The 22,053-nt window shown below is 41.4% G+C and overlaps 1 protein-coding gene across 6 annotated transcripts in view; it reads left to right on the forward strand.

Annotated features, from left to right (window-relative positions):
* LOC129772840 (rap1 GTPase-activating protein 1) overlaps positions 1–22,053 on the forward strand; it is a 280,874-nt gene that overhangs the window by 175,048 nt on the left and 83,773 nt on the right. For all 6 annotated transcript variants that reach the window (XM_055776342.1, XM_055776344.1, XM_055776343.1 and 3 more), the window contains one exon: positions 11,197–11,395. In XM_055776342.1, coding sequence (XP_055632317.1) covers positions 11,197–11,395 — 199 coding nt within the window. The remainder of the gene's footprint in view (positions 1–11,196; positions 11,396–22,053) is intronic.

The following is a 22,053-nucleotide window of genomic DNA, read 5'->3' on the forward strand; positions in this document are numbered from 1 at the left end:
GTGCCGGGGGTACATTAATTTATCTCTCGTAAATTACTAATTTATTCTGTGTGTCCGCTTTCGGTTGCTGCTTTTAGCGTGCGCCGTCGGGACCGAATTTGCATACGAAATGAATAAATGATAGGAACCATTATTTAAAAGCCAGCGCAAACCCTCTCGCTCTCCGATCGCTCTGCAACTGGAACTCGCTGGAGTACCACCACCCGTCAAATTAACAACTGTTTTGATTCTGGTGTGCTTGTTTTTTTTATTTTGCATCCTAGAGAGCACAAGCGCCAACGTGAAAATTATTTACGATGCCAAACGCGTCCCTTCCGATTTCAAAATCCAATATGCGGGTCATTTCGAGCAAGGTACTCTCACATCACAGACATTATGACCTACTTGTTATAAAAAACGGATGAAATAAACGAATGGTACTCGTGCCGGCTGATTACAGTTGGACAAAATAGTTATGACCACTTCAATGCAACTTCGTTCGTTCGGACGCAGCGGGAAGTGAAGCGGGAAAAAGGGTTGAACGTTTGATGAATGAAAATTCATTAAGACCACCTCCCCTTCTAGCCAGTCACCCGGTTTCAACCCAACGCTTCTGACAGTTGCTCTTTTCCGGTGAGCATCATTTTTCGCCAGGATGAGCAGCAGCAGTTCGCTGGAAGTGTTTGTAATTATGAAAATTATTATGCTGAGTTGAGTCTAAATACAACACAATGCAATCTCCGGCTAGCGCAACTGTCTGTCACCCTCCGTATCGCCATCGGGGTCCAACTCGAGAGCAACGGATTACAAGCAGCTTAACAGCACTTCACTTCAATCTGTCTCCGCCGGAAAATGTTATTATGCATGATGCATTAGTGTGTGCCCGCGCACCACCGGTCAAAAGCGGAAGAGGGATGCTGCAGTGGACCAGATATTGGATGTGTGCGAGTGCGTCAGAGATATCGAGTCCACATCCTCTCATCCGTCTCACATCGGGGGATTTAGGGTAATCGTGTTTGGAATTGCATTATGGCGCGGTTTGGGAAGTGCCCCGGTTGGCACCTTTATTATTAGCTATGTTTATGTTCGTGTGCGTGTTTTGTGTTGATTTGTTTGGCCCGACGTCATCTTGCCAAAACAAATTCTAATCTTTTCGGGGGATTCGCTTCCTCTTTTGATTTTAGAACAATTATGTACTAAAACCAAACTCTGAAACTTGTTTGTCTATTTTCTACCAAAATAACAATAGAAGAAGCATAACAGCCCGTGAGGGTGATTTCGAGATAGATGATCGGTTTATCAAGAACATGTTTGGATTTAGGCAGGCTACGGTTCTATCAACACGAGGCTGCATACAATACAAGATATCCAACAATCGATTTCTTACAACTAAATCTATCATGGCCCACCATAGGAATGTATATCTCAGTTTTACATAGACACTCGTTTGACGTAGGATTACCTTTCTCAATAAGGGACACGTTTTTATGAAATAACTTTAACTGTAATAATTAAGGAGTGAATATAAAAGTAACTTCAAACTATTGTAATGTTCTTGAACTTGTATACACATACACTTATGCATGCGCATAGCTTCTCCTGATTTGTTTACCTGTCAAATTTTTGTTTGTCCTATACTTTTTCGGTTCTTGAATTGTAGCAACGAAGAAATTTGCTAAACAGAGTGACAAACAAAAAGTAACCGCCAAACTCAGATCGCGAAAACTGTATGACCGAATCTTAAGTAACAATCAGCAATGCGTTTTGATGGACGATGAAACGTATGTCAAAGATGACTCTAGAGCTCTTCCTGTGTCCCAGTTTCATACAAAAGCTGTTGGAGAGGATATTTCAGATGCAGAGAAGATTCGGGTGGAGAAATTCGGACAGAATGTGTTTGTCTGGCAGGCCATATGCAGCTACGACATGCGCTCATCCATTTTCTTCCATCAACGCCGAAGTATACCGAAAAGAGCGCCTCCAGAAGCGTCATTTGCCATTTGCTTATTGTAATACGTCGCCACCATTATTTTGGGCGGATTTGGCATATGGTGGAAGTACAGTGCAGATGAATGGGAAAAGTAAAATATGGTGAAACAAGCTCCGCTTTTACACCGAGCTGAGTATTGAAGGAAATTTTATTTGTGATTTATCTCTATTCTCCAGCCAGCGAGCAGTCACACACGGGGGTATTGCCCGACTTGAAATGGAAGATATTACACCGCCAAATGAAAAGATGCACCGCGTCGCTTTTCATACAGAAAGTCAGGTGGAGAGTGTTTGTGTATCATTGAATCGCATGTGCACATTATGTGTTTTCTACGTTGTCAAAGGTTTGGTGCGCAACTTTGGGATCACTGATTCCGTTGATAATTTTTAAGTAATATTTTAAGTGAGAAAATTTGCATATGCCGCAAAATATATTAGGTTGGGGTAGAAAATAACCTATTATCTTTGAGTGAAATTTAATACATTTTTAATATGCTTCGGATTGTTCGATTTGGTTCAAATATGCACCGTTTTGTTGGTTCCTCCCGGAGTAATCCCAATGGAATACAACACCTCTTCTGTTGGCCAATACTGATCGTTTCTGGTCAATCGCTAGCTTCAAAAGGTCCATTTGTTGACAGTAGAGATCTAGCTTTATTGTTTTGCACTAAAAAATAAAAACATTCAATTTAATTTAAATAATTGAGAAAAATTAATGACACAAAAAAAAATAATTGCACGTACTTCACTGTTACAGTATCGACACCACAAACACCATTCACAATTTCATCGGTCTGGCTTGCATTTTCGCCTTTATAAAAGAAAAAGTATAAAATGTACCGAATTTTCTCTTTGTTGACCCTCATTGTTAATTCCCTGTAACTCACAACTGCATGAAACAAACAAAAAACAGAAAAATAATCCTTTAAGTGTGAAATGAGCGTTTAATTGAAATTGAATGATCGATATTACATGAGATATTATTCACTAAAGCCAGTTGCCGAGAAATTGGATTACTTTTTTCCCAACCTTATATCAAGGGGAGAAGGAGTCTCCAAAATTCCCGAAAACACGACGATCGTAACAATTGGGTACTTTCGAGCGCATTTTACGTCGAAATATGCGCAAATATCTGAGTCTTCAAGCATATAAGATCCATATGAAGAAAGAAATAAGATCACTTTTCACGCCATGTGTTTTCTGATTGGCTGATTCAATATCGATAAGTTCGTTCAGCATTCGTAAGCACTAAGTAATAGCCCTAAATCAACACTATATAGTTAAGAAATATTATATAGTGTTGATTTAGGGCTAAAGAAAATTAAACAAATGCTTACCACGGTTCAAATGCTCGTATAGAACCGCTGGATGCTTGAAAGGTGAAATATACGACTCTTAAAATGCTACAGCTGCTGCTTTTAATGAGTATTACTAGGATCAATGACGAAATTACGGAACATCTGTTTTGACGACTTTCACTGAAGAGACCAAATCAGAAAACGGGTCACGTTTTTATGCAATATTGTTAACCTTGATACCTATTTTCGCTACGAACAAATGCTGTTGATTTGTACACCAATCGAATCAGAAATTCGCTAAGATTTGTTTGATTTGCTATACATTATGATTCTCTAGTCAATTTTCTGCTTCCAATTTCGGTTAATTGAAAACTTTTAAAACGTTAACGACGTTAACGTTTCCCCATACATTCTGCCATTTTTTTTGTTTACCTACCCATTTCGTGAAAAAAGATACGACGTCAATGAATCGACATATGTATATTTCTGTATCACCGTTAATCAGACGCGCGTGAATCGCTCGCTCGAAATGCAAATGCGACGTGCGTTCTACAAATGATGTGGAGAGAGGATATAGTGCTCCGTCCATTAATAATTTGTTGGATATATATGAAAAAAACTGTAAGCAGTCGTGTCCAGCATACGACCGCATTGTTAAGTAGGAGTACGATTTTTGACGTAGGACTACGTCTTTAATTTCTGTACTGGGGTGTAAGTTCAAAGTTTCGAAAGCGAGAGAGTGACGCTGGACTGCAAGGTTTTGAACGTTAATACCTCTTTACCGGTTGAATGCAGTGGTATAATAATCACTTCATCCGAAAGATAAAATGTCAACGAGTTATATGATTGTCACTTATTGGTCCAAAAAATCGTTTCAATAGCTTAAAAATTGCTTTGAAAGCAAGCTATTGAAGTCATAACAATCTAGCTCACTGATGATGATTGGTGATCGCAATGTGTTCCCGAACACGGACGAAAAATCTAGGCCATAGCAAATACATGCAAGCTGTGATTTCTTTTGCCAGCTTGCATTAGTGTTTGGGAAACCATAGCGGACACATGCAAGGCGTGAGTACTTTTATTCCCATCAGTTTCTGTTCTGCTTTCGTATGAAAAATTCTTTGCGTGTGAATGAGCCCGAGCGGAGGAATATTCGCACCCATAACTTGTTCCCGTGATGCAATCCAATAGCATCAGTTTCTGTTCTGCTTTCGCATGGAACAGTAATGAAAAATTGCTACATCACGATAAAAACGAAATGAATTTTATGCAAGGTTATATAGACTTTATTTCGTTTTCATCGTGAAATGGCGCCCTCAGTTTCTATTCTGCGCATGGAATGATCATGAAAAATCTCGTGTTAGTCTCACGAAAACAAAAAGGGATCACGTATCAAACATCTTCAGTTGCTTTTACAAGGCCACTCAAATTCTATCGGTTCGTTTCGGGACCACCAACAAGTTCTGAGTAGTTGAATTTTATATTAATAACAATTCAATACTTATACTCATCCACCCACACACTAAAAAGAAAAACTTTCATCTTTCAAAATATTCATTCATTCATTAATTCAGAATTGATTCAGATGCAATTTCAAATAAAGATTACCGAGCCAACGGTAGTCCTACGTCTACCTAGCGATTATATCACAGATATAACCCACTTCTTGTTTTTTCTTATACAATTCACTCGTTTGTCATTTCAGATATTATTTTAGAATGCATCGAAATTTTTAAACAACTCTTCAGAACAATTTTTGGAAAAGAAAAAAAGCCTCAAAAGAGTCGATAATTTGCGTGATTTTGTAGAATCAACTGTTTAACCCAGAGTATCGTTGCCACACAACCGAACAAAAGAGTCGAGGAGTCTCCTGTGGGCCTGATTGGAAGCACCCGACTTCGCGTCGGTGTCAAACTGACCCAAGCATGGTTATTTGTGATTTATATCTAATTAAGGCATCTATTCATAATGCGAGCAGTCTCTCCACCCCGTTGCGAGTGGCAAACATAGCGAAAATTATCATTGTTCCAGCCCTTGTCTGTGGTGTGTGCGCAATTTCCACTCCCGTTGTTGTTGTCATTATTATTGTTATTGTTATTATTATTCCTATTATGCATATCCCCTCTGCAAATACTGCATTCATCGGAACAGAGAACGGCAGGCGGAGACCTAGATTCAATTTCACGCGCGAAAATCCCACTCTCTCGGGACCAAACCAAAACGTCTCAATTTAGGTAGGACTCCTGCGGTGGTGGTGGCGGTGTGCGAGGTGTCAGACACAAAGGCTCATATTATATTATGCTGTCCGCCGCTGCTGTTCACCCAAGTAGGCTAGGCGGTGTCGTATAGTGGCTGTCTAGCGATCTGTCTTTTCCGTTTGTCCGTTCATTTGTATCAGCAGCAGCAGCAGCTCGGGCAAAACTGTAGCCCATATAGTGAGAGACGTGATAGTGGATGCATTGCGGTTGTTCTTGCTTCATATTTCAATTAATGTCTAGCCTATGAATGCTGGTTTCCTTCTTTCCCCCCTGGGGGTACCTGTCCAGCGACGGTGACAGGAGCGACACCACGATGGGGACAAATGCTGGCTCTCGCCTTTGAGGTATATAAAACACGTCGCAATTATGCATCTCGAGAGCTTTGCGTCGGATGCGGTGGGACCTAAGTGATACGCTTTAGGTGATTTATGTCAGCGTGGGGTGATTGGATGAGGCTGAGGATGACAACTAATGAGAAAACTAATTCCAACCCTGGGTGGGGCAATTCGATCACTGAGAGCTGTCATTTCATTTTAGCACAATCTTAGTACACATTGTGTTTTAGCTTACATTTAGCGTACAATAGAAGTATGAGGATTTACTGATCAAAATCCCATAAATTTCTCTACATTACTCCCATTCCGTACAAACCGCATTTTTAATGTTTTTCATCTGACCGATAAACCAGCGGGACAATCAACTCCTGATACGTTCGTGTGGAATCACATTCCACTGTCATTATCCCGTCGATCGGGGTCCATCGCGCATGCATTGGTCCGAATTCCCCGCCACATATGTGGGTCAACCATTCAACCTCTCACATATACACTTTCTTAGCCGAGAGCTTTCGTTCCCAAAATACTTACCGGGCGCCTCGACCTTCTCCCCGGTTGCACACCCCGCTTGCACCGGAGCCAGATACAGGTACGGTTGGTTTGATCAACCAAATTATGCGTCCTGAGGAATCCAATAAAACGATTACACATGTTTCACTTTCCACACAATCTTCACTCACTCTCGCTCCTATCCCGCTAGCCAACTAACCCGGTTGTATTTTATGGTGCTGTTTGCCGCGCTCCCTTCCGCCACATCATCCTCGGCTGATTGTTGCTCCTTGTTGTTGTTTTTTTTGTTTTTGCATAATTTACGTTCGTTTTTTTTTCACGATGCGCCAACCAAAGCACGAGCGTATCCTATCTCCTCCGGGACGAATTTCATCTTATAATGACGATATGCTGCTGCTTCCCTTGATGTCAACACTTCACGCTGCCGGTCGCACCCAGCGGAGATAAACGCGGCGCAAACGTTAGAGCGCAAGGAGAAAGAGGTGATGGTTAGAAATTAGTCATGCCGTAAATGAAAGAAAATCATTAAAAACATGAACCTGAAAACACCACCGCCGAGTCTGACATCCGATGCCGGGTGTGGTGATGGTGGGCCCCACTCTTGCTATGAATATTGATTGATACGTGGCATCGGATTTTGTTGTTGGCTGTGTCTAACGATTTGATTTGATACATGAGTTGAATTGGGTAGTAGCGGAAAAAAATAGGCCGACTCTAATTCACGTAATAGATCGAACGAGGATCGAGTGTCAAACTGCCCCCGGTCTCGTTTTAGAAGGGAACGAAGCGGAGGGTTAGCGCGAGTATCAGATGTCGTATAATTTGAATTTAAAACCCATTATTAGCAATTACGGCGGATTTAGTTGTGGCTCATAATTTAATTTCGGTTGCGGTTCAAAATTTTCCGAGGAAATTAGCTACTCTCGTACGCATGGGTTGATTTCCATACACTCATCGCGATTACCAAAATCACTCTTGTGTCGAGGGCAACAATGTGGTTAAAGGCCGATTGATTGTCAAACCACAGCGGGTGTAACGATGGAGGAGGAAAAATGCGCCGCGATAGCCAAATTTGTTGGGAAAGCTGATAAATTTAAGGCAATTTGACTTCCAATCGACAGCCAACTCGCGGTCAGAGTTGAAATTTTAAGTTGAACTAATTATCCCAAGGTTCGGCTTGTGCAATAGTAATCAAACAACCGAAGCCAGGTGGCCAATCGCCAGCCGCGAGCAGCGGCAACGGCAAAGAAAAGTCGATTAATGGCTTTTTTGACTCGATTACTTTTTTGCTGTTTCTACAGACCCTTCTAAAAAGCCAAACGATCTATGCTGTAGAAATGATTGAGATCTTGTTCGATCTACCTTTCGGTAGAAGGTTTATTTTTGCAAGTCTAGTTAGCCTCTAAGCTACCAGTGTCCTCTCTCTCTCTCGTCCGCAAAAGTTCCCATGTTTGGAACAATAATTTCGGATCGTAATGATGAACTCACCCTGGCATACTTCAAACGTACAAATTAGCTGTTATACGAGCCGAGGGAATGGAAGAAGTGTGCCAAAAACGCGCAAGCTGCCCATGAAATCATGATTCACAGAGGAGGATCCCTCTCTTCCCCATTCTTATTGAGATCTGTTCGTTTCCGAGAGTGGGAAGCTAATGAATGGTTTGATTACCTAACTCACCTTCCCTTTTTTCTGTTCATACGCGCTGTTTCGCTGTTTTCACTTTTGGTCCCTTGTTTAGCCGCATTCTGAATGTTCAATCATGTTGTAAATGGTAATAAATGGATTGATTTATTCTCCCTATAATTTGCTCCCTCTCAGCACCAATTGGCCACTCGAATGGCTGATTAAGAGAGTCTGTCGAGTGGCTTCTGTGTGATTAAATGGAAATTTTATTGAATAATTGCCGCTTGATTTCATCTCGAACAAACCACGCTTGCAGCAGCAGCAGTTAGTTGCGGGTAAACACTTTGCCATCGCGTGGCACGTGTAGGTTGGACTGAGTGAGTGCGAGAAAAAAAACTGCAGCTTGCATTTTGCGAGCTTCACTTCCGGACTCGAAATGTGTGTGTATGTGCGCAACGTTGACATCTTTATTCAATCGAGGTTCTCACTTAAACAACTGGATGGAGTAACCACGGAATCAATTACAAACAAATTTGCATAATTCTAACGGCGACAACAGCTTCAACGAAGCTTGAAAGAGGATTTCACACGGTTCATGCTTCCAGCGCGAAAAAAAAACCCAAAGCCTTTTTTTTCCCCTTTCACTCAACCGGTATCAAGCGAACATTTTTCATGAACTCACAGAGATCGATTTCGTGGAAAGGAAAAGTCGGACAATCTGTTTATAGAAATAATACAGAATAATTGAAAATAAACACCAAACAGCCCACCCCTCCGAGTTGTGCGGATGAGCGGTGGTGGCGAGGTGAAAAATAATCTGTTCTGAACACGATTATCAAAAAAGAACGAGAGATACACATTTTTAAACAACAATACGAACTAGCAGTGTGAAGTGAAATCAAAAGCTGATATTATTTACACCCGTCAAAAAGAAGAGAATTGCAAATCCACAAACAAATAACTCGTTGATTAACACCACTAGTATTCGGTTGAATCGCTGTTGTTGCATTGTCGCAAAGTGAGACAGTCAGGGAGCTATGAATACCGTGGGTCTTTTTAGGCGTTGGCCTGATCGAAAGGTGTGAATGACGAGTTGCGTTAAATGCATCTTACGTTTTTTTTTCACCGACGAAACACTGTTGGCTTACTCGAGTGAATTGTTTCGTTAATCGGATTGGGGTGGTAACAAAATTACCACAGCTGTATGTCCGACTACCAGTGTTGGGCATTCGGTCAAGCGTGATGTTGTAATCCTATCCGCACGCAAGGATACAAACCGGTTATCGTTACCGGCTGTGTTGAAAACTTTTCTCTGATTTGTTTCATAATTATTCACATCTACCGCCTTGGATGGGACTCTCTCTTCCTTGACCCAACGGAAGATGGGTTGGATTCAAAACGCCGCGCTACAACCAGTTCCTCCTGAAGCACTGAAGAAATAATCCAATTATGGTCATCCTGTCTGGCTGGATATTATTTCCCACAAAAACTCGGGTAAAATCATCATGACCGCAAGGCATTGACGGCCTTTACGGAACCATATGATTTATGTTTTGATTAGCCTCCGGTCTTCATTCCGCTTTCGGTCCCCTTCGCTGCGGAAAGATCACCGATGTGCAAGGTCTTCGTGGCTAAAAGGTTACCACACCTTCGATGCTTCTATGCAAATCCTGTAAGAACCTGAAATATCTCAAGGTTACGTGAACTCAGCACTTCATTGCTAGGGGCTAATCTCTTAACACATTATAACATCTACTATGTCCGCCCATCGCCGCAGAGAGATGACACTTTTGAAGGTCCATCGGTTGTGGGATGGTCGTGAAATGAAATCGCTTCATGACATAATAATCACCGATTCGTCTGACGGCTGCTTTTTGTGGTGTTGTTCCGGGAGTGGCGGCAAAGCGAACGCGCGCAGATGCCCGTATCAAATTACTCCCATTTTTCAGCGTCATTATTGAAATTTTTCGACAACAACAAACCACCAAACCACCGTTCGCGCGAAGAACATCAGCAGCCAGAGAATCCGGATGGCGAGACGGAGAAAGGCGTAATAGTGTTTGATCGAAAACGAAAACGGGAACCGCGAGATACAGAGGCGTTAATGAGGGGGGCACCTTTTGAGGCGGATTCTCGCACTACTGACCAAGAAGGCTGTGGGGCCATCGGAGCACAGTGGATGATTCAGATCTTGTACGCGGTCTATGGTAAAGAGCGGCGAAGCACGACAGCGTGGCGAAAAGAGGAGAATTTGAATAATGGGCGCTATTTTGGAGAGATAGATACAAAGTGTTGCTACAGTATATGGAACGGAAAATTATCAAACGGATCATAAAGTAGTTCGAACATTGCATGTTCATTATTCACGATAGTTTTTTCTTCTGCTCTTCGATTACCATCGATAAAGAACGTGAGCTGTATATTCAAGTCGCGACTCATATGTGTGATGAGGTAATTTTTTATTACATACATCGCGTGTTCACGCACGATTTGCTTGGAACAGCATTTTTCGAACGAAGCTACAGCTGATGCGAATTTTAACATTTTGGGTATTGATTCAACATCTAACACCGCTGCAATTGAAGCAATCTGCGATATCTGGTAATCAATCGGTCGGTTATGCAGTCAATCTCAGTAGGCGTCTTTATCGATGCTACCAATGCTAGGCCGGTATTCAATAATTAGATCGTGAGGTGTGAAACAGATTGGATAACTTCAACAATTGATCATTCTTCAGTTAACATAATATAATTTTCGTACATTTGACAGTTGACTAATTGACATCCTATGGTTTTTTGTTGCACAGTATGCGTATATTCCATAACTGCAGTCCACATATGGTAGCCGAAACTGAGGAATCAATTTATCAAAATTAATAAATGAATCGATTCTCACTCATCTATCAGTTACTATATCACGAGCATATCATGTCGTATCGAACTGTTGGATCGGAATCAAAATCCTATCAAGTGCGGCCTGTAGATGATATATGTATGTAATTTGCATGGGTGGTTGGATTGCTAATAAACTAGAGTTGAGAGTGTTCCATTTATAATTTTGGACTTCAGTAGCTCAATCGGGATGAATCATATCAATTATGGTTGTTGTAGTTATTGAGTACATTTGACAAAAAACGATTATTATTGAAATAAACACATGTTAATTTAGTTTTTCGATATGATCCTCTCTTCCTCTCATAACAGACGGCAGCATATGGGCGGGTGGACCACAGCCGCAGCTAACGCCAAACAGAATGGACTGCCGACGACACCGAGCAAAAGTGCAACTACCAGTCCGGACCGGCTCCGGGGGGCAACGCACGATTTGTTCGAGCTGCTGGAACGTGTGCAATGTTCGCGGCTGGATGATCAACGATGTGTCCTTCCATCGTACTTCACACAGGTGCGTGTTGCCGGAATTATTTATCCTCTCTAGCTTACTTACGGCTCTAGCCGGGTGGGGCATGGGAGGACACAAGCGAAGTAACAAACGAGCGAACCACATAAATATCTTCTCCTCTTCGGCAAAGCTTATTAATTAATTCGTACAAACGTTTTCATCCTTGAAGGCCACTCGGGTTCGTTCTTACTTAGGCTTGCTGTTGTAATTTATTCCCTCACGTGCCACCATTTAGGACCGCTTCCAGCTTGCAGCAGTCATTCTTGGGTTCTTTTTCTCTTCTCTCTCTCTCTTCTGGAATAATTTAGCAGCAGATGAGAAAGACACGCGAACAGGACGAATCCGTTGGGGCCGTTCCGGTGGCGGTATCTTTTTTTGCGATCATGGTGGCACGTGGACTAATAGTGGCTTTTACGATATCCGTTGGTTATTGCTTATTACTTAAGCGTTCTGTTCTGTTCCGAACTTGGTCATATTTTCAGTAGCTCGAAGCGCGGCACCGCTGCAAATTTCAACCGTTTTATTGCGGGATGTAAATTTAATAACCAACTCGATTGGAATCATGCATTAGTGGGATAAGTTTGGTTCTATATTTCCACATATGAGATTGGAATAAAACTTTAAACCGACTATTAAATTTGACACCTCACGCAACGGGTTAAAATGCATCTTTTCTCACCATTAAAAATCACCCATAGCACGGCATTTGATAGCTTTTTAAGCGAGCAGCATGTCAAACGGTTTTAATATGAACCAACCAAACCGATAGCTGTCGCGCCACTGCGTGTGAACAGGGGACAGGAAACTCCACTCACAGCGAAACTGCATTGATGGCATCATAAAGCTATAAAATTTTACGACCTTCGATGGCAAACCAGACTTCGAGCCTAACCCAACCCAACCCGAGCTACACATTCACGCATTATGATCCCCTTTTTCTCCATGGCGCGCGCGTGTTTGTGCAATCACGAGATCCCCGTGACTCTTCCGAGAGCAATTTCGAAATATTGAGACAATCAGCTCCCTAACTTTTCACGGTTTAAAATATGACCGCGACTGTGCAACGCGTTTAGTGGAATTTCTATACTTACGGCCACCCTCTCTGTGTGAGACAAGACGAAACCGAAACAGATCCTGATTGTGGACTTGCTGTTAACAAAAATTTATGCCCTGCGCTGCCACCGATCCCAGCCGCCATAATTCTGAATGCGGTCGGAGAGTCTTCTCGATCCTCGGCGCAAATTTATGGCATCATCATTGAACCTTTTATTGGATGGAATGGAACAGAACAAGAAAAAAAAACGGAAAAATGTGTCGCTCACCCGTTCCAATTTATTTTCACCTGGTCACACGAGGCCACGTGGATTGAACCTTTATCGTCAACGGAAAGGAAGTCATATTCATAAAAATAAACAGTTTCTTGAAATATTGATCTTCGGGAGCTGGAAGAACAGAGTTAATCCTCTCGCCATGATAAGACATTGCATAATATACGAGTTATATAAGCGAGCACCTACCTTGAGCAATATAACGAAGCTTCCACGTGGCTGTGCGGAAATTGGAAGGAAACACAGCGCAAAGATATCCCGGGCAAATATCTAGAAATTACTCTCTCGGATACACCTCCGACGTTCATTTTCATAGTGTGGTTTCAGCTTTTCTTCGGTTCGTTTCGTTGTTTTTGGCAATCTACACAATTATGGCAGGTGAACTTTGCGGTGGGCAAACGGAATTGCTTGCTTACTCATAAATCCTAAATTGAGGGTCATAAATCCACTGGACACACGGTTATAAATAATATCCAATTCCTTCGATTATGACCTGATCTGGGGAATGGAAACAACAATGAGGAATTGCTTTCCACGAGATGTGTCCAAGAATCATGCAGGAATCCACGAGAAAACAGAAGCGGAAATAGGGACGATAATTAACGGCGGTTATGAAAGTCGGCGTAGATATCTCCCAAAGGAAATTGATTCCTCCATCGATGCTGACAGAGATGAGACATAGATTAACCGCATGAATCCATGCCAAACTATATTTTACTCTGGAAAAAGGGAGGAAAATCGATTGACGATTTTCGTGACGCATTATCTTCCATCTCGGGAACGCTTCATTCGTTATTCGAATGCTACTGAAGGGTTTCACTCTCCGAAGAGTGGTTGAAATGATTAAGTTGAGGGCCGACAAAATGATTGATTGGGAATTTATAGCAGCAACGGTTGACACGGTCTTTCCGTCGTTTTGAAAACTCAACAATCACGACTTGGTTTTGTTCCGGTTCGAATGGTAACCAACGCTCACAAAAGCGCACTGATTGCGACAGGGAAGTGAATTTGCTTAACGTGCACCGATTGATTAGGTAAATGGAACACATCCCGAAACATTATGTTCTACATTGGTTTTTATTGCAATGGAAAACAATTAAATCGATCCCCCTACTTTAGGAATATGTATGTTCGGGGATCAGCAAAACAGATGTGAATGTGAATCCCTCCTGGGTTTAATTGTCTGGAAAACAAATAAAAGCGAAAAGGACAGGAAAGGTTTTCAATGGCTACAAATTCCATTGTCGGGATGGTAGTGTATATCTGAATTAGTGACCACTGTCCGGGCCGAGTAGAAAGGCAAACGAAAATGATTATCACTTCAAGGTTAATATGGAACGGCGTTATGTCCGTTTCCAATTATCAAGCTGACCTTTTGTTTCCCCGCAGCGGTGGTTTTCCGTGCCGTTGACAAGCGCTGTTCTTTCAGTGTATCGCATGGTGATCATCATCGCATACACCGCGCGTGTCCAGGACGAAATAATGCTTCCCGTTCGTTAGCAACGCTCAATTAGACACTCATCAAGATTGCTAGTTCACACCTTCTCCGTTTGTACCACTCTGCCAGCCATCTGACTAACGATGATGACATTTGCGGGAGGAAAACAAACCTATAATCATTGTCTGCGCTCGTCTGCGTCTGATGCCATCTTCCAAGGAGCACACCCAAACCATACGCGACACCCACAACAAGTCAGCCGTGTCATCGGCCACGGGAAAGCGCCTCCTCAAGCGCAATCCGGGGGACAACCACCATGTGCGTGCGTCTGGTTTGGCATAAAGTCGACTGGTGTTTATCTTTTGACACCGAATAGGACGGTAGCGTCGAGTGTGTGGCACATGCCGCCGTACAAATGAGTCCAATTGAGGCTTAGAAGGGATAACGCACACGGTTTCGTGTTTGCCAGATGTCTTTGGATTATTGTTTTAATTTGCCCGTCGGTGACATATGAAGGAGGAAGGTTAACGGTCGTAGTTTTAAGCGATCTGTCACTGGTGGGATAATGGATGAGGGATTTGGGTTTTCTCACGTTTGATTGCTTCGTGGCGGAAAGATGTCATGTTTTCGTCAAGGATTGTTTTCGGATATGGCTTTCGGGGAAATTTGACGGATCATTAGGCACTTGAAATGAGATGTCTTCACATTTAGTGGCGATGAAAGAAACACTTAAATTCGATTGTTCGAACATATGCTCTTAAAAGCACACGCATCTAATCGGTGATTAGTGTATATATGCCTTAGACTAACTGACGTTTCAATTCGAACGCAATTCGTGATGATAGTGTCGACATCTGGATACGACATCCATTTTTCGAGGCAAACTATTCTCTACCAGATTAGCCGACCCAAAGGCCGAATACTGATTTGATATGGAGAAGTGATTTCCATTCATAATATTTATTTTAAAAGTGAGTTCATTCCGTCTAAAAATCCAATATTATCTTTGAAGCTTCACTAACTAGTAAAACGAAGCCCAATGCCGTCATAGCGAATTGCTGCGACAGGCGTGATAGAACGCCATGAAAAGTGCTTCACTGACCAAATACCGTTTTGTCTCAAATTTCGGACAGTTAATTTTTGAATGTAAATTTACTAAAAATAAATAATTGAATAATGAAAACCCTACATTCTTTTGGTTATAAGCTTCATTTTGCCATCATTGACAGGTATCGATACAGCCTATAATTTATAATATTAGGCATTCGCGAAAATGTGACTGTCAAAACCAGTGATAAATTGTTTGCGTTAGCAAATTCTGTAAAAACAAACATTGTGAATTTGTTAATGTGAATGTTATATGCTAATAGGAGTACCGGTAAGTTTTTTCTTTTTTTTTTCAAAAAATAATGCTTTATTCTGCAAAAATTGTTACAAATTTAATATTCAAAGTATTGCCCATCGCTAGTCATCACTTTTTTCCCATCTTTCTGGCAATTCACGGATCCCTTTGCGGGAATAATCGGCCGGTTTGTCGATTAACCACGAATCGATCCAATTTTTGACTTCATCGAAATTGGAGAAGTGCTGGTCAACCAGGCCATGTTGCATCGGTCGAAATGGTGAAATGTCTGGAGAACACGGCATGTGTGATAGGAACTCGTTTCCAAGTATGTTTTGACCGATTTCGCGACATACGTCCGAGCATTGTCGTGCTGCAAAATAACTTTACCGTATCTTTGCTCGTATTGTGGCCGTTATTCCTTCAGTGCACGGCTCAAACGCATCAATTGTCGTCGGTAGAGGTCCCCCGTAATGGTTTTATTCGGTTTTAGCAGCTCATAGTACACCACGCCCAGCTGGTCCCACTAAATAGACAGCAGAACCTTCTGGCCGCGAATAGTACGCGCGGCCGTCGATGTTGATGCATGGCCGGGGTATCCATACGTTGCCCGACGTTTAAGATTGTCGTAATGGACCCACTTTTCATCGCCAGTAACGATTCGATGCAAAAAAACGATCTCGTGGCTTCAATTCATACGGCACCATTGGGTGCCGTATCCTATCTTTCGGATCATTCCATTGCTTGCAAATGATCGGATATGGTTTGCTGAGCTATTCCAAGTGTATCTGTAAGTTCTTATTGCGTTTGTGACGGATCTTGATCGAGTAAAGCCTCTTCAAACTTTTTTGGCGGTCCGGAACGTTCTTCGTCTTCCAAGCCAAAATTACCACTTTTAAACCGTGCAAGCCACATCTGACACGTTCGCTCAGTATGGTGACCATAAATTTCCACCAAAAGGCGACGACTTTCCGCAGCTTTTTTCTTCATATTGATGTAATGAAGTAGCACTTCCCGCAAAAACACTCTCTTTGGAACGAAATTCGACATATTCGAAGTGGCAAAAAACTATGTTGTTTACACTTTTTGACATATACTGAAAAAGACGCGCAATAACAGTAGGTTTCCAACGAATGTCTGGAAATTTGATTCACTGGAATAAAAATCATGTTAGGCCATCTGTTGTAAAACCGAAGAAACTTACCGGTACACCTAATAGAAAAGGTAACAATATACTATAAATGGATGAACAGACGTTCGTTTGTGCAGAAATCTTCAATAAAATTGGTATTTAAATAGTGTTCGGAATTTGAGACAAATGTAATTGAACATATTTTTAAATTTTAGCAATAAATATGTATTTGTAAATCAAATTTATTGTAGTCAAATGAAAAAAAAAGTCACAGGAGGGTTGTGTCCGAGACACGACCGCATAGTTGACGCAGGATTCCGTTAGACTATCTGTTGATTTTGGATATGTTTGAAGAATTACATCGTTAAACTCTTCGATAATGATATGGTGGCCCTGAAATGGGCCGTTTTGTTTGGTTGTTGGGTATTGGTAAATCCACCAGTGTTTACCGAGTGATAATGGCAGAAGGATGGTAAACAGTCGTTGGATGGTGCGTATCAGATAGCAGATACCGAAGTGGAACGAGATATGATGAAAACCGCTCTCTGTGATCCTAGACGAGATGCCTCCTGTGATATGTATGTATGAAATAAAGAAAAAAAACTTACCAATGTAACATAAGACAATTACCAATACCGAACACAATTATAAATTTTCCTCATCAGTAAAAACATGTTACTTTAATATAGAGAAAACATATTTGAAATGGAAAAGGTATTCTTTTTTTATAATTTTTACTTTCTGAGTGTTTATTCAACCCAATTCAATTTTAATTGGACTAACCACACCTAATACTATATATAGAGGATATGGGAAATCGCTTTTTCGAATATTTCTTCACTTTTCCAATTTTTCTTGCCGTATAAACTTCCCTCGGGTGAAAATGAACACAAAAAACATTTCTCGAGCGGGAACACACCTTGGTTTTTAATTTTAGGAAATTAAAATAAGTCGTTTCATATATCAAGTCATTCTTAGCACAACTGCTACCATATACAATTTTACACTTTAACTTGTGCTAAATCGGTCATTGATATGAAATTTCATGGAGCAACCCCCGACTTGCATATATTTGCAATGCCGATTTCCCCGAGCACCTTGGTTTTGAAGCCTCTGTTAGGGAACACCTTTCGACAGGAACAAAAGCTCCCCCTACTTTAATGTATTTGCAATACCGATTTCCCCCAGGCAGCTTGGTTTTGATGTCTCTGTTAGGGACTCGCCGCATGTGTCGTCAATTTCGACCAATCAGAATTCGAATCGTGTTTCCGTTAGGATAGGGGATGAGATTTTTTTCTTCAATATAAAAAATTGTTATGGAGTACCGAAATCGATTGACGCAAAAATGTCATCAATCCATCATGAAATGACTGAGCAATGAGCGTTTGAAATTGGACAATTTTCACGATGTAATCGATTTTCGATTTTCAATTTGTACCCCAATATGTTCCCGAAAGACGTAATCCAACGTCAAAAAATAAATACATTTAAATTTTATCAACTCAAAACTGCCTTCGGGCCTGCTAGTTCGATGGGAGATTAATCTGCCTCCCTAAATGAATATTGCTCATGGCGTCGCTTGGTGCCGCCGAAAGCAGACTCGTTTGCTGAGGAGTGCTGAGCGACAATGAAAATGTCTTTCTAAAGGTAGGTCGAGAAAGAGTATGAACTAGTTTTCTTCGCAAGGGCCCTTCTCAGGGCTAGAGACGAATGAACGTAAAGTTTGAAGTCTTTATAATACAAAAGAAGAAAAATATTGCTACCAGATGTGAGTAGAAAATGTAAAAATAAAGAGTATTTTTGATCATAGTTTTATATAGTTTTTGTGGTAAGTGGAAAACAGAAAAATTAACTCTTTTGTTTCAAAACAAATTGATAGTCCTGAGAAAGACTGGAATGGTTTAATGGGTTGTACGGAAGCTGCTGCGTTTCAGTCGGATGTAGCAGTTTAGTTTTGGGAGCGGTAGCTTTTACGGATTCGCTGATGCTTTCCTTGACTTTGGCGCCATCGACTTCTGTGCGTCGATTTGGGAGGGTTTGATTGGCACCACCACGACGAGCTAAACGACGGATAGCGGGTGTGATACGATGCGATGCAATGCACTTCGCTCCTCTGCCTCCTTTGCCGCATCCAATTGTTGATGTGAAGAGAAGCGCATCAGCAATGCACACTAGATTTAATTCGATGCTCTCCGCTGCTTCCTCTTCTTTGCTCCCTTTGCCGCACCGTATGGTGTTGGTTGATTTGTAGAGCACTGCACACTAGAGATGTGCCATCCGCTCATGAGCTGTTCATTCGAATCGCTTCATCATAGTGAGCGGATTCGGATCGGCTCACAATCAAAACAACGCAGCTCATCAGCTCATTACGGAGCTGGAGAACTGATGAGCTGATGAGCTGTTGAGCTGATGAGCTGCTGAGCTGTTGAGCTGTTGAGCTGATGAGCTGCTGAGCTGCTGAGCTGTTGAGCTGATGAGCTGCTGAGCTGCTGAGCAGCTGAGCTGCTGAGCTACTGAGCTGTTGAATTGAAGAGCTGCATAGCTGTGGAGCGCAAAAGCTGCAGAGAGTGTGAATTGTGAGACGCGAAAGAATTTTTCGTCTCTCGCGCTTTATGATATGACGTCAGTTTGTTTTCGTGTGTCCCTCTTCGTTCTTTAACTTTAGCAGAGATGCCAGATAGGAAAAAGGTTTTTGTTTTGAAGATATTCAATCGTTCGTTACTTCATTAATTTTTTTTTTACCTCGCCGAACAAGATAATAAAATTATTATATGCTTGCAAATGAAATTACCATATTATATTGTTATTTAAACATGATTGTGGAAACACATAAATTTATTTCCGCGTGCTGAATCAAAAAAAATCAGAAAACCACCCGGCATAAATTCTGATGATTGATAATGGTCCTTTTGTTACCTTTGTCATCCCGAAGAATTATTTCTCATTGCACCTATTAGTGGATTTATTTTTATATCCTTGGATGCAAAAATAATATCTCGGTAGTTTTATTTCTTTCACGTTTCTTTGTTTTTAAGAGGCTTTAAACTTTGCAGTTCATTCGCCTCCAAAAGTTTTATCGAAAAACGTTGTCTCGGCCAATTATTCCGAAGGCATTTTATTTGGCTACTGCTGGCTCTTCTGTTTTTTAAGTTCAGCATATTCTAAGCATCTTCTATGTTGGATTCCACCATTCAATATTTGTTGTATATTATATTATTAGAATTAATATTAGTTTTAGTTTGTGTACAATTACAAATTAAATTCGTTTATTTTTCTGTTTTCCGTCTATTCAGAAAATGCACACTATAAAATGTCCCATGGTAGTTATGCAATTGTGTGGACAACTGCAAAATCAATTGAGCTGAAGAGCTGTTCCAAATGAGCAGCTCACTTGTATGAGCTGAACGGCTCTGAGCCGCTCACCATGATGAGCTGATTTGCCCATCTCTACTGCACACTAGAAGCCCAGATGTTTGCCGATCTGAGCGTTGAACGAGAATGAGAAATCCAAAAATGCTACCGTCCTTTTATATCAGTTGGTATGTGAGAAATAGGCGCCCCCCACTCGCTCGACATGCAAATATTTGACTTATCGGGGAACGAAAGAAGCGAAGCAGGCGAAAAAGAAATGACGTCAATTTCGACCAATCAGTACCGTTTGGATAGAGGTTGAGATTTTTCAATTGTTCGATAGTTAATGACATGATATATATTATTTTATTCAAGGTGAAAAATTGTTATAAAGTGCCGCAATGTTTTGATGTAAAAATCTCATCTATCCGTCATGAAATGACTGAGCAATACGCGTTTGAAATTGGACATTTTTCACGATGCGATCGATATTCGTTTTTCAATTTGTACCCCAATATGTTCCCGAAAGACGTAATCCTACGTCAAAATAGTTCTATTGTAACCAAAAATCAAATTTATTTCGCAAAACAGTATTGTTCTGAGTACGGAGACACTGTTTAATGGCCAGAAAAGCTCAAGTGTTCGGAATTTGTGACAAAACGATATTTATAAAAGCATAAATGCATCGAAAAAAAAATCCTCCGATCCAGCGCCCACGTCAAGTCAAATTTCATTAGGAAAGCTCGTCAATCCGATTCAGCCCTCCCCTCGGAATCCTTCGTCACTTTTGTTTTTTTCATAGCAGAAGAGAGAAAAAATGATCCCATTAGTTAATACACCGTGCAAGTCTCCTTCCTTTACGGGTCAACCCCCGGCACCAAGTTGTAGAAGAAGCCAATCTTTGAACAACAGCAAAAAAAAGAAGGGTGCCATATTCGTTCGCAATCACCAACAACTAGAGGCCGGTAGCCGCTCACCTGACACACAAGAACTTGAAGCGAAAAGTTGTAACCGCCGGAGGCATTTCTTCGAACAGAACAGATCTCTTAGCGCGATGGTGACTGAAAGTTGTGTTCGGCGATGAAATCATTGTTGAGTCAATATTGGCGCTTCTGTTTCGCGCGCATTCACGGTCGCGAAATAGCAATCCAATCCCCGCAATGGGTCTCTGGGGCCAGTTGATTATCACTTCCTGAACACAGAGTGTGACAGATGGTTTCAGCGGAGGCAGCATCTGTTCGCAGAACGAAAAAAAAAGTGCTGGCACTATCGAGAGAATTATGATTTATCTGTCGGGGAAAAAACAAACCGTCTAATAAGGCGTCAATTCATAAATCATAACTTTAAACTGAAAACTTTTTCAAGCTCTCATTCTCGATAGCCAGGACGAGCATCCGTCCCCTTGTTGCTGCCATCACGAGTCGGAAAAAATATGAAATATTTGGACGTGAGACTGTAATTACCGTTACCTACGTCCAAAAAAGTGCACTTTTGAAAGCACCGAAAATATAAATAATGGCTCACAGCTCTCGATACGAAATGTCCCGCTCTTCGGAAGAGGAAACAAAGCAATAGTTGTAAAAGGGGTTAAAACTAAATTTGATTTTACTCCTTCCCATTCATCCCCCGAACTAGCTGAAAAAAAAACAACAACGCGCTAAACAACCAGCAGACCAAGCACAAAATGATGATGATACGTGGTTAATAGGATTTCTTTGGCTTGTTCTCACTCGAGGCTTAAAATTTCTGGCCATATCACTGGCAGCAGAAAAAAAGAAGGGTGACCATTTGTGAACCCAAGCCAAACCTAACCAGGCAAGGATATCGGATTTCATCTTCTTTTCTGAAATAGGCATTGAATCTAATATGTTTAATTACTGCGCCGCTTTGCCTCTCTCCCTCACGTTTTCGGCCGAGTGAGCGTGGGCCTTTGATCCAATCACGATTTTGGAAGTCCGTTGGGATTTTTAATCAATTGAAACCTAACCGCATGAAAGAGTGATTTGGCCCGATTCGGATATTGACAAATTTTCATCGAAAATGCTGATTCAGTCAATTCAATTGATCGAG

The sequence above is a fragment of the Toxorhynchites rutilus genome, chromosome 3, assembly GCF_029784135.1.
Source record: "Toxorhynchites rutilus septentrionalis strain SRP chromosome 3, ASM2978413v1, whole genome shotgun sequence".
NCBI classification, from domain to species: Eukaryota; Metazoa; Arthropoda; class Insecta; order Diptera; family Culicidae; genus Toxorhynchites; species Toxorhynchites rutilus.